The sequence below is a fragment of the Cebus imitator genome, unplaced genomic scaffold (assembly GCF_001604975.1).
Source record: "Cebus imitator isolate Cc_AM_T3 unplaced genomic scaffold, Cebus_imitator-1.0 Scaffold22, whole genome shotgun sequence".
NCBI lineage: Eukaryota > Metazoa > Chordata > Mammalia > Primates > Cebidae > Cebus > Cebus imitator.
This window is the reverse complement of record NW_016107337.1, coordinates 773353-786876: the sequence shown is the minus strand read 5'-3', so window position 1 is coordinate 786876 and position 13524 is coordinate 773353. Positions and strand designations below refer to the sequence as shown.

Sequence of the window (13524 nt, the reverse complement as noted above, 5' to 3'; positions counted from 1 at the left end):
GTCTCGATCTCCTGATCCTGGGATTTGTCCTCCTCAGCCTCCCAAAGTGCCAGGATTACAAGTGTGAGCCACTGCACCCGGCCACCAGCTGTGCATTTTGAGCTGCCTCCCAGCTTCTGAAGGCTGGCTCCTTATTTGTGATTTAAGTAATAATACTGTCCATGCAGATCCGCATCACAGAGTAATCATGAGATTGAAGTGGGAAAAAGAAAATAGAGTACCTTATAAACAGTCCAATTTTGCAGACATAGTGGCTTATTATTATAGAATTACAGCCTTGCGTATCTGCTTCCAGGATTGTTTCCTGGGCTATGCCCTTAGACTGGCTAGAAAGCAGCTACCAGCCTTTGGCAATTTTAGGACATTTCTGACCATTTGTCCTAAAAATGAACTGTGTAGCAGAATTAGCTTCTCATAACTCTTCAAACTGCCTAGTCACATTTGATTTATTTATATAATTCTTACTCTGTCCCCCAGGCTGGAGTGCAGTGGCACGATCTTGGCTCACTGCAACCTCTGCCTCCCAGATTCAATCGATTCTCGTGCCTCAGACTCCTGAGTAGCTGGGATTACACGCATGCGCCACAAAGCCTGGCTAATTTTTGTATTTTTAGTAGAGACAGGGTTTCACCATGTTGGTCAGGCTGGTCCCAACCTTAGGTGATCTGCCCACCTAAGCCTCTCAAAGTGCTGGGATTACAGGTGAGCCACCATGCTGGCCTAAATTAAATTATTTTTATTAAAATACCCTCTGTTCCTATTAATAATCCTTAAAGAATTTTGGATTAGTGTAAATTACAGTTGAAAGCTCAACTGGGGCTAGGAATGCTTACAAAACACTCAGGAGTCTGAAGCCTCCCAGTAGCAAAGCTGGGAAGGGTCTTAACTGTGGGAGGGTGAGAATTGAGCCTGGATCCTCTCCTGACTCTCACATCTCTCTATCCCAATGGTGGTTTGTTGTCTGGGTCTACTTGGGTCATCTGGCTGATTCATTGTTGCTGTAAAAACAGGGCTGAGTGTGCTGTGCTGAGAGCCACTGAAACCGGAGGAAACTAGTCACACAAGCCCTGACTATCACCTGATAGATCGCTTGTGCTGCCTGATAATTACTCGAACTTTTCGCAGGCTGGCGTCAAGTCTTCAGGGGCCGTCCAGGACTACAGAGCTGTTTCACCTTGCCTTGGCTGCAGGCTCTTCCCCCATGCTGGAAGGTGCAGAGCTGTACTTCAATGTGGACCATGGCTACCTGGAGGGCCTGGTTCGAGGATGTAAGGCGAGCCTCCTGACCCAGCAGGACTACATCAACCTAGTCCAGTGTGAGACCCTAGAAGGTAAGTGTAGCTCTTCTTGCCCTTTAAAAAGAAAAGAAAGGAAATGATGTCGCTCTCCAGAAGCATGGAGAGAAAAACATAATCCTACGGTTGGAGAATTCTGAGTAGATCCTTATTCCTGCTGTCCAGATTTCTGGAGTCTACAAACTTGAATGAAGAAAAAAAATTCCATCTCTATTTCTAACCTCTAAGTGAAATATAACATCTTCATTACGAATGTAGACAGCAAATCACAGTGGTTAAAATAAGCAGTATCTGTAGCATTACCACCAACAAAAATTCAATGTTTTCAGATCCCTTTAAAGTCTTGCAGATACCTTGTAATGTCATATATGTTTTCTCTATTTTGAAGTTAGATAATACACTCATCCTTTATTATTTATTTATTGAGGTGAAGTCTCACTCTTGCTGCCCAGGCTGAAGTGTAGTGATGTGATCTTGGCTCACTGCAACCTCCACCTCCCGGGTTCAAGCTGTTCTCCTGCCTCAGCCTCCTGAGTGGCTGGGATTACAGGCACCTGCCACCAGGCTTGGCTAATTTTTGTATTTTTAGTAGAGACCGAGTTTTACCATGTTGGCCAGGCTGTTCTAAAACTCCTGACCTCAGGTGATCTGCCCCTCGGCCTCCCAAATTGCTGGGATTACAGGCGTGAGCCACCACACCCAGCCAGATTCTTATACATTTTAAAGACATTTTGGTAACTATATTTTAAAATATTTGGTTTCCTTTGTAATCCTGTGTATTTTCATTCTACATATTTCTAAACATTATTTGGAGAACAGCTTAACCAAACTGCCAAGGGATCTATGACAAGGAAAAAAAATATATATTTAAAACCTTGTTCTATGGAATATATTCTATCACATTTCTCAGTATCTGTTGATTTAAGATTTTGAAGTTTACTTTTCACTGAAGTTAAAAAAAAATCAAGAGACGTCACTGGTGGGGCCAGCCCTATATTCAAAGTCCTGGATTTGACTTTTGCCGTACCTAGGTAGGTGGTCTGCGGCTCCAAGCGTCTGAGCCTAAGCATTCTCAATTATAATCAATAAGTACTCAACAAATGGAAAGTATCTCTAAACCACATTTTTTCCCCAAAAACCTTACAAAAGATTCCACATCTATAACAGCATTTTTATTATTAAAAACAGCTACACTCACTCATTTTGAAACATACTTATAAAACCCATATAGGTCAATAATAAGGAGCTTTAAAGCTTCCAGATTGTTCTAGAAAAGGCAAGAAAGCACTAAGAATAAAGCCTCTTAGAAAGGGTACTAAAAGGCAAAAATGAACCAAAGAACCTTCTAAAGGTGACTTTGCAGCTCTTCAGGTAGGTCTGAAGGGTCCTGGGGCCACTTGTTTATGATTCTGACCAGTTAAAGCCAGAGTTCAGACAGAACCACCCGAGTTAGGACAAACCCTGCCTTCCATTAGCATTGGAAACAGCAAGGGCCTTTCAGATAACTTATTATGTTGGCTACAAGTAATTACAGTAAAACTCCAAATCCTAAATCATTTCAGCATATTAAAATGGGAACTTGGTGACTGGAGAATTTTAATCATGTATAGAAAATCCGCATAAAATAAAGAACACAGGGCTAAGTGTTGCTGAGAGAAGCCATTTTAATGAATTTTATTTAGCTTTCAGCCAAGCTCTTAAATGAGCTAAGGAATGCAAATTTAAATGCAAGGAATACATAAAATATCTTTGTGAAAAAAAAAAAAAAAAAAAGCCTGCTCACAAAAGGATTCAGCTAATCAAGGGAAGCCATATCTAAAGCCATCTAAAGAATTCTAGGCCGGGAGAGGTGGCTCATGCCTGCAATACTCCGTCTCTACTCCTGGAGCAGCTGAGAATACAGGTGCCTGCCACCATGCCTGGCTAATTAGAAAAAATTAGCTGGGCGTGGTGGCAGGCACCTGTATTCCCAGCTGCTCGGGAGGCTAAGGCAGGAGAATGCTTGAACCTGGGAGGTAGAGGTTGCAGTGAACGTAGATTATGCCACTGCACTCCAGCCTGGGTGACAGAGTGAAACTCTGTCTCAAAAAAAAAAAAAATTCTAGAAAACAGATTGGGTGTGGTGGCTCATGCCTGTAATCCCGGTATTTTGAGAGGCCAAGGTGGGAAGATTGCCTGAGGCCAGGAGTTTGAGACCAGCCTGAGCAACATAGCAAGACTTTGTCTCTACTAAAAATTTTTAAAATTGGCTAGGCATGGTGGCACATACCTGTAGTCCCAGCTACTTGGGAGGCTGTGGCAGGAGGATGTCTCGAGCCCAAAAGGTTGAGGCTGCAATGAGCTGTGACTGCACCCCTGTGCTCCAGCCTGGGCAACAGAGTGAGACCCTGTCTCAAAAAAAAAACAAAAAACAAAAAACAAAAAATAATTCTAGAAAGTAAAAAGATAAAAATCAGAAATTTAAAAATTGTTCCTTATATTTTCTGCTGAGATCCCTTTTAATCCAAAGATTTGTTGAGGGAAGGGGACAGATAGAAGGAGGAAGACATGAGATTAACAGATTCTTTCCTCTGCGCAGACTGTTAGCAGAATCCGTTATCTTCATTTTCAGTTTGGGAGAGAAGAAAAGGTTTCAACCCCTCTCAGAGACCTCAAGAATAAAGCTTGTGTTTTGAAAAACACACACAAGCAGGCATCTGCAGAATTTCCCATGCAGTGTCAGGCGACGATAAACCACCCGAAGCCACCCAGCCTGTGCCCTATTGCTTTATTGTCACTGTGTCTCATGAGTTCTACCTCTCTCTTCCCAATCCTATATATTTTTTTCAACTATTCGTTTCTCAACTACATTTGAATCTGTGTGCCAATCTACTGTTGAGAGACTCCCAGAAATATCAAGTATGAGTCATCAAACCATATTTGGGTTATCATGACTGCGAAGAAAACAAATCTATACAAGAATTTCACGTCCTCCCTTAGCTGAGGACACTGGGGCTTAGAATGGCTGTGACCACCTAACAGGCTGTCAGTGATGGAGGATGGATAGAGATATCTGTGTCTCCATTTCCGCAAAAATATCCCATTGCCTCCTGAGTATAAATTGAAGATACAGGAACAGGTCTGTGTTGAGTTGATGTCTACTCCATCTTGAAATAGAAAATAATGAGTGTTCTACCTGATTGTTTCATAGGACGTTGAGAAATAAATGGTGTGTGAACAGCAGTGCAACTGTTGCATCTGTGAATGTACTTAGGGAGACTCAGTCCGCCCAGACCTAGATTCAAAGTTGAGAAGAAATCAAGGACACCTCTTGGGATAGAAGTTAAGGGCTTAAGGATTTCAGTTTGCTTTTGCACAAAATACACGCCATGCAAACTATGAATAAAGAACAGGTTACACTGTGCCATTCTAATACCATATGTTGAAGCAGGCACTTTCTATAAAAGAAAAGCTAACTTGGCAAAGATTAAATTTGCTTTTAGTCTTTTTAAGTCATCTGGTCTTTAAAAGGAAAGTGTTCTGATATCAACAAATTGTTTTAGAACAACTTGCAAGGAACATATAAGGTTTTGAGTAATTTTAGAAGAGAGAAAATAAAGATCGTCCAGCAAAGCTTTGAAAAGTGTTAGTATTCATAATGTGCTTTTGTGTATAAGTGGGTAAGAAATACTCATGTATTCCGAGGCCTGCCCCTGACTAATTATGACTTGATTCAGTCTCTGGATCCACTGTGACTCAGTCTTTCTTAGGTACAGAAGAAGGAAATTAGCTCTCATTGTCATTGTCACTGGTATTGCTTTAAGGTTGTATCTGTAAAGAACCTTTAGGGTCTTTAAAAGTGACTTTGAACCTAAACAATAACTTTAAAAGAGCACAGGATATTCTTTTTAAAAATTACACTGCTGTTTGCATCAGAATTTTTAAAAATTACAAATAAGACTTTTGAAAATATTCTTCCCTTGGCCAGGTGTGGTGGCTCACGCCTATAATCCCAGCACTTTGGGAGGCCAACGCAGGTAGATCACGAGGTCAGGAATTTGAGACCAGTCTGACCAATATGGTGAAACCCTGTCTCTACTAAAAATACAAAAATTAGCTGGGCATGGTGGCATGTGCCTGTAATCCCAGCCACTCAGGAGGCTGAGGCAGGAGAATCTCGTGAACCGGGGAGGTGGAGGTTGCAGTGAGATGAGATCACGCCATTGCATTCCAGCCTGGGCAACAAAGCAAGACTCCGTCTCAAAAAAANTCTCCCTACCTCAAAAAAGACAAAATAGTAAATGAATACTTAAAGTTTAATAGTAAGTGGCCTTTTCTAAGACATATGAAAGCAGTGTCCACTGGCTCTCAAGATGTGGGAGAAATGTGGGAGATGTTTCTGGATTAAGTCTTTTTTTTTTTTGAGATGGAGTTTAGCTCTTGTCGCCCTGGCTGGTGTGTAATGGCATGATTTTGGCTCACTACAACCTCTGTCTCCCAGGTTCAAGCGATTCTCCTGCTTCAGACTCCCAGGTAGCTCAGATTACGCAGCATGCGACACCATGCCCGGCTAATTTTGTTTTTCTGTTTTTTGGTTTTTTTTGGTTTTTTTTTAGTAGAGACAGGGTTTCTCCATGTTGGCCAGGCTAGTCTCAAACTCCTGACCTCAGGCGATCCATCCACCTTGACCCCCCAAAGTGCTGGGATTATAGGCATGAGCCGCCAGCCTGGATTAAGTATTTGCTTTGTCTTTGCCACAATTGGTTTGGAAGGGAACGAGGGAAGCTGATTATATCTCACCAACAATGGTGCCCCTTTCAAGGGGCTTGAGCTTCAGAGCTTCTCCAACTGTGTCTTCAGATAGGAATGAATTCAACACCATCTAGTAAGTACTTTCTAGCTAGGTCCAAGAAAGTAAAGATGAACAAGATAGAGTCCCTGCCCTAAAAATAATTCTACTCTGAAGAATAAAAATATTAGAAAAATGAGAATCCCTTAAGGATGGGAATTGGGCAGTACCTACCAAAATTCCAAATGCTTTGTCCAGAAATTCCAAGTCCCATAGACAAACTTACACACATGTGAGATGACAGTTGCACAAGACTCCTTATGTGACATAGTTTTTTGGGTTTTTTGTTTTGTTTTGTTTTTTTGAGATGGAGTCTCACTCTGTTGCCCTGGCTGGAGTGTAGTGGTGTAATTTTTGCTCACTGCAACATCTGCCTCCCAGGTTCAAGTGACTCTTTTGCCTTTGCCTCCCGAGTAGCTGGGACTACAGGCATGCACCACCAAGCCTGGCTAATTTTTTGTATTTTTAGTGGAGATGGGGTTTCACCATATTGGCCGTGGCAGGTCTTACTAACCTGCCTCAGACTCCCAAAGTGATTTATCTGCCTCAGATTCCCAAAGTGCTGACATTACAGGTGTGACCCACCATGCTCAGCCTTTATGTGGCATACTTTGGAATTGCAAAAGATGGAAACAAATCAAGTGTCCCTTTGCAGAAAATAAGTTTTCATTTTTTAAAATTTATTTTTTAATAGAGACAGGGTCTTATGTTGCCAAGGCTGGACTCAAACTGGGTTCAAGCAATCCTACCACCTTGGCCTTCCAACATGCCGGAATTAAAGGCCTGAGCCACCACAACCAGCCAGGAATAAGTTAAGTAAGTTATGGAACATTCACATCATGGAATATTCTGCATATAAAAGGAAAAATGCATCAGGAAGCACTCTAAAAGGAGAAATATGGAAAGATTACCAAGATACATTAAGAATAGTGAGGGGAAGAACCAGGTGTGGCATGGTACTCTTTAATAAAAAGGGGGATAAATTTTAAAAATATACTTCCTATATGATTGCCAATATACAAAAAAACTGTGAAAGGATTAAAAAGAAACTAAAAATAGAGGTTTTGTGAAGCTAGGAATGAGTGGCAAGGGGTGGCGGGTGGGTGAGGGACAAGCATAGGGGCCTGTCATTGTTTACCCAGATATATACCTATTACTTATTATTATTATTTTTTTAAAGATGGGGTTTCACCATATTGATCAGGCTGGTCTCGAACTCCTGACCTCAGGTGATCCGCCGGCCTCAGCCTCCCAAAGTGTTGGAATTACAGGCGTGAGCCACTGCGCCCGGCTCTATTACTTATTTTTAATTTCAGAATAACATATAGGAGACTGACTGATTTCAAAGAGCCTTCTGTGCTTCCTTAGACATTATTTGTACCTCTAATTATAGCACTTTTTCCCACTTGTATTAAAAAGACATATCCAATTCTGTCTCTTTCCTGTTTAAAAAAACACGCACACATACATATATCAATAGCTTCCATCAGGCAAGATAAATGGCACTGTGCTTAGAAGGTTGATCTACCTTGTAAGCCCTTCCTCAGAATGCTTCTGCCTTTTCTAAAGCTGCTTCTTCAATCACAAATTCCATTCCTTATCCCATGTCCCTGGAAAGTGACCATCTCCCTTAAAAGTCTCCATTTAAGTCATTTTCTCTGTAAGCTCTTTTTTACTGTATCTATGGTGGGGTGGAATTGACAAGCTTCAACTTTATGCTCCATTGTACCTTGTAATGAACCTAATTCTGTATAACATCTGTGACATTTGCATAGATGTGTCATCCTGAGGCAGAACGTTTGCCTCGTTTGTTTATCTAGCTCCAGAGGCTGCTGCAGTTACAAGCTTAACTGCTAAATGAATATATGGCTCTATCTGCTGTATTGCGAGCTTTTATATTTTTTTCAATACAGTGTCTTGGCTCTGACACCCAGGCTGGAAGGCAGTGGCATGAACTCAGCTTATTGCAACCTCCACCTCTCCTGAACTCAGGCGATCCTCCCATCTCAGCCTCCTGAGTAGCTGGGACTACAGGGATGGGCCACTGTGCCTTCCTAATTTTTGTATTTTTGTAGATACAGGGTTTCACCATGTTCCCCAGGCTGGTCTCGAACTCCTAAGCTCAAGTGATCTGCCCACCTTGGCCTCCCAAGGTGCTGGGATTATAGGCGTAAGCCACCGACTACCCAGCCTGTAAACTTCTTAAGGGCAGAAACTATACCTTAAACTTTTCCCTCTCCTACCTCCCTAAACCTAAGAGTGTATTTTGCACAAAATAAGAATCTGAAAATACATGCTGGGAATATCTGCATATTGGGTTCAAGTCCTGGATCTTCTGCTTTATGGCTCCTGGGATTCTAAGCAAGCTGCTTAACCTTTAACATGGCGTTTTGTTTGTTTTGGTTTTTTCTTTTTCCTTTTTTTTTTTTTTTTGTTTTTTTTTTTTTTTTTTTTTTTTTTTTAAAAATTTTTTTTTTTTTTTTTTTTTTTTTTTGTTGTTGTTGTTTGTTTGTTTTTGAGATAGGATCTCATTCTGTTGTCCTGGCTAGGGAGTGCAGTGTGGTGATCAGGGCTCAATGCAGCCTCAACCTCCTAGGCTTAAGTGATCCTCCCATCTTAGTCTTTCAAGTATCTGGGACCACAGGTGCATGCCACCAAGGCTGGCTAATGTTTTTGTCATTTGTAAAGACAAGGCCTCACTTTCTTGCCCATGCCGGTCTCCAACTCCTGGCCTCAAACAATCCTCCTGCTTCAGCCTCCCAAAATGCTGGCTCAGTGCTTTCTTATCTCATCTTTAGATGGTATCTCCCTGCCCTAACTCCCAGTTCACTGGGACATTCCAAAATACCTGAAGATGTTTTGTAAACTGTAAATCTTAACAATACACCCCTGCACTGTAGTTTATATACAACAAGAATTTGTTTTCCCTCTTCTGCTAGACTTTGAAAATCCTGAAATAGTTCTTTACATTTTATGGTTTTGGGTAATGATGTTTGGATATGACTCCATTTAGTTGATTTTGTTCTCCATCAGAGAGCACCAATTTTGAAAATATTTGTTCTGGCAAGCAAAAACTAAAATGAAGATTTTCAACCCTAGTAACATTCACTAGACTGTATAATGAAGTTCTGTGGGGCCACTGCTATATTGGTCTTAAGTTTTAATCACAAATTAAATTTAATATTTGAGGCTCATTTACGTGGCAAAAAAATGCATTTGGAGCGTGGAGAGTACGAACAAGAACAGGCTGCATGCAGTGGCTCATGTTTGTAATCCCAGCACTTTGAGAGGCCAAGGCAAGAGGATTGCTAGAGGCCAAGAGTTCAAGGTTGCAGTGAGCTATGATTGTGCCACTTTAGCCTGGGTGACAGAGCAAGACTCTGTCTCAAAAAAAGAAAGAAAAAGAAAATGCATCATTTACTACCTAGACAACTCTGTAGTTGATAGGATGTCACAAATAAGTAAAATTAGATAAAAATTCAAAATTCAAAAATGGTTCAAAACTGTTGATAGCAGATAGACTTGGAGGTGAACCAAATCTTGAATAATAGGTTGAGAAAAGGTCAATGAAATGGGATTTCAGGAGGAGAAGAACTAAGATGTCAAGGCATTCTAGGCAGGCAGAGAAAACAAACGAATTTAAAAGGGAAAAAATAAAAGCTTGTGGATGGGGAGTAACCCAGTTAGGCTGCAATACTAAAATACCTGGAGATAAGGCTGGAATTCAGGCTGGGAAAAACTCTGAAAAACCTTGAAAGTTTGATTTGAAGTTTCAAGATCCTGAAGCTAACACCAAATCCTCATTCAGTGTTATCAGATATGACTCTCAGTCAAACATGCCAGTGTGGAATATAGGAACAAGTTACTTCTCTGAGCCTCAGATTCTTCATCTATGAAATGAGATTATTGTGGGAGTTAAGAGACTATGTATATACTAAAACCATTCTGGCAATGGTAAAGCACCCTACAAATTTTATAAAAGTTGTCTTTAATCTGCCTGAAACTTTTCAGTGGCTCAAAGCTACTTGCAGTATCATTACAGGACCAAAACAATTCTTAGGAAAGATTAAACTTGAGGCAGGGAGCAGAGGAGAAATGAGCCTGGGAAAATTGATTCAAAGATTGCTGCGGTAATCGAAGTGTCAGATGTCATTCAAAACAGGGGAGTAAGGAGCAGAAACCAGGGAAGAAATGCAGGGCATGTGGAGTAATATAGGCACCAACGAGGACTATGAAGTTTCAGCACCCTAAGAATAGCAGCACATTCGCAAAAATGGAGAAAAAAGTGTCTGGTTGTACATCTTCTGTTGTATTTATAAAAAGCCTGAGTAATTATCAGATTTGATGGTTGATTCCAATATGTTGGTTGGAAAAATTCTGGTTTAGAGAATAAAGGCTGAATTCCTTATTAATTTATTTTGGAGATAGATGGGTACAATTGAAAAAATAATATTTTGTAGTGGATTCTCTTTGCTGGCTCTTTACCTACTTGCTTTTTTATTTTTATTTTTATTTTTTAATTTTTTGAGACAGAGTCTCACTCTGTTGCCTGAGCCAGAGTGCAGTAGCTTGAGCACAGCTCACTCCAGCCTCCGCCTCGCACGCTCAAGCAGTCCTCCCACCTCAGTCAGATTCCTGAGAAGTGGGACCACAGGTGGGTGCCACCATGCCCAGCTAATTTTTTTTTTCTTTTGTAGAGATGGGGTTTTGCTATATTGTCCAGGCTCGTCTCAAACTCCTGGCCTCAAGCAGTCCTCCCACCTCGGTTTCCCAAAGTCCTGGGGATTACAGGCATGAGCCACTGCACCTGACTGAAAGCATAGACTGTCTCCATTTTGTAGATGAGGAAACTGAGTTCAGAAACGTCAGATAATTTCCCTAAGTTCAGCAGCAGAAGCAGAATGTGGGAAAAGGTAGAATGGTAGACAGTCACCTCTCTGTTTTTAGTAGAAACAGGGTCTCCTTATGTTATCCAGACTGGTCTCACACTCCTGGGGTCAGCAATCCTCCCCCCTCAGCCTCCAGAGCAGTTGGGATTACAAGCATGAGCCACCACACCCAGCCAAAAATAATTTTTCTGAAACTAGTCTGCCAACAAATTAGTAGACAATAACCATGAAGTCTAACTTCCCTGTCCTGACTCATTCTCTAGCCAAGTGATCTCAGATAATTCCCTTCACACAGTGACTGCAACCCACAGAAACACACGTTTATGACTCTGAGTGCATACACGCAGGCACACTATGTGATATATACTCTATTTGTTAAAATAGCAGAATCTATTTTTTTTTATTCTATTGCTGTGTGACACCTATTAAATTGATTTAGTTGGTAGTAATCCTACAGTTTGGAATACGTTCCATTTTCCTTATTTTAATAAAAAAGAAAAAAACGCCACTTGCCTCTCTAGACAAAAAAGTAGTGTAGTCCTTTCCACCTCGGACCCGGCATAATGGCTCCTGCAAAGAAGGGTGGCGAGAAGTAAAAGGGCCTGTTCTGCCATCAACGAGGTGGTTACCCGAGAATACACCATCGGCATTCACAAGCGCATCCATGGAGTGGGCTTCAGGAAGCGTGCCCCTCGGGCACTCAAAGAGATTCGGAAATTTGCTCTAAAGGAGATGGGAACTCCAGATGTGCGCATTGATACCAGGCTCAACAAAGCTGCCTGGGCCAAAGGAATAAGGAATATCCCATACCGAATCCGTGTGCGGTTGTCCAGAAAACGTAATGAGGATGAAGATTCGCCAAATAAGCTCTATACTTTGGTTACCTATGTGCCTGTTACCACTTTCAAAAATCTACAGACAGTCATCGTGGATGAGAACTAATCGCTGATCGTGAAATATATCAAATAAGCTTAAAAAAATTGCCTTTAAAAAAAAAAAAGTAGTGTAATTTTCCCAAGTGTGCTCTGTGGGTGGCCCATTGTTTTTTAGTGGCTTGGGAGGTTCTGTCCCATACTCTTTTCAAAGAAATCGCTTTAATATAGTAAAAGCTTTCAATTCCTACAGTAAAGAAGCTTGTGTCTTCCAAATTTATTTCACCACAAAGTCCTATTACTCACATACCTATTTAGATAAGCATTTAGGGGAATGAAGGGAAAAAATTAAGTGGACTCATTTTGAAAACTGTAAAACTGTGAGCACTGTTGTTATTAGTGACTCATCATCCTAGAGTACATTTCAGACCCTAAGATTCTCTTAGAATCTGAAAGCAAGCATCCCTTGGATCATTTTAGTGCTGGGGAAGGCAGGTTCCTTCTACTCCATTTGCTTTTTCACTGATTACAGTATTATAAGATTCCTACAGGGTATGAAACACGGAGACGTTTAATTTCAGGATGCCCTTGGCAGCTGAAAGGGTTGAAAGTTATTTAGCTTGAAAGAAACATATGTCACATGAGCGAAATATCACGGTTTTGAAAGAAATGCCATTTATGTCACTTCTGTTGGCAAATATTCCTTGGTGCTGAGAATTCAAACTGTCAAATTGCATACAAATCTGAAATGCCAAAATGAAAGCCAAACAAGGCATGGCAATAAAGAAGAATTGTTTTAAGTTGATTAAATAGGTAATTGAGCAAATAAATTCTGCAGTCACATAAACAGCATTTCCGATGCAAAATCTAGTCCAGACACTGAGGAAGACTGCAAGAACCACATTGTCCCTAATTGCAGATCCACCCTCCCCCAGCTACCAGAGCAATCAATTCATAAGCTCACAGTGGCTTCCTATTATCTCAGGATAAACATGGCACACCAAACCCTCCCTAGGACAGTCCTGCTTTTTTCTTTGGCTTCAATTATTACCTCCCCTTCTCTACCACTCCTTTAAAATTGACACATAAAAATTGTATATATTTATCATATACAACATGATGTTTTATTTTATTTTATTTTATTTATTTATTTATTTATTTTTTGAGACAGAGTCTCACTCTGTCATCAGGCACCAGGCTGGAGTGCAGTGGCTCGATCTCAGCTCACTGCAACCTCCACCTCCCGGGTTCAAGCAATTCTCTTGCCTCAGCCTCCCGAGTAGCTGGGACTACAGGTGTGTGCCACCACGCCCAGCTAATTTTTTTGTGTTTTTAGTAGAGACGGGGTTTCACCATGTTGGCCAGGATGGTCTTGATCTCTTGACCTCATGATCCGCCCGCCTCGGCCTCCCAAAGTGCTGGGATTACAGGCGTGAGCCACTGCGCCCGGCTTTATTTTGTTTCTTGAGACAGAGTCTTTCACTCCTTTACACAGGCTGGAGTGCAGTGGTGCCATCTCAATCCAAGAGGTGCAACCTCCACCTCTTGGATTCAAGCAATTCTTGTGCCTCAGCCTCCTGAGTAGCTGCAATTACAGGTGTGAGCCACCACACCCAGCTAATTTTTATATTTTTAGTAGA

General features: G+C 41.2%; 1 protein-coding gene, 1 long non-coding RNA gene and 1 pseudogene across 2 annotated transcripts in view; 2 read left to right on the top strand and 1 right to left on the bottom strand.

The window, feature by feature from the left end:
- The first annotated feature begins 1064 nt into the window (after positions 1 to 1064).
- Positions 1065 to 13524, top strand: part of ATP6V0D2 (ATPase H+ transporting V0 subunit d2) — a 54082-nt gene continuing 41622 nt past the window's right edge. Inside the window, exon 1 of the mRNA XM_017521804.2 lies at positions 1065 to 1331. Coding sequence (XP_017377293.1) covers positions 1202 to 1331 — 130 coding nt within the window. The 5' untranslated portion in view covers positions 1065 to 1201. The remainder of the gene's footprint in view (positions 1332 to 13524) is intronic.
- LOC108299487 overlaps positions 8232 to 13524 on the bottom strand; it is a 14747-nt gene continuing 9454 nt past the window's right edge. Inside the window, exon 3 of the long non-coding RNA XR_001822993.2 lies at positions 8232 to 8324. This is a non-coding gene — a long non-coding RNA (uncharacterized LOC108299487). The remainder of the gene's footprint in view (positions 8325 to 13524) is intronic.
- LOC108299486 lies at positions 11558 to 11962 on the top strand (annotated as a pseudogene).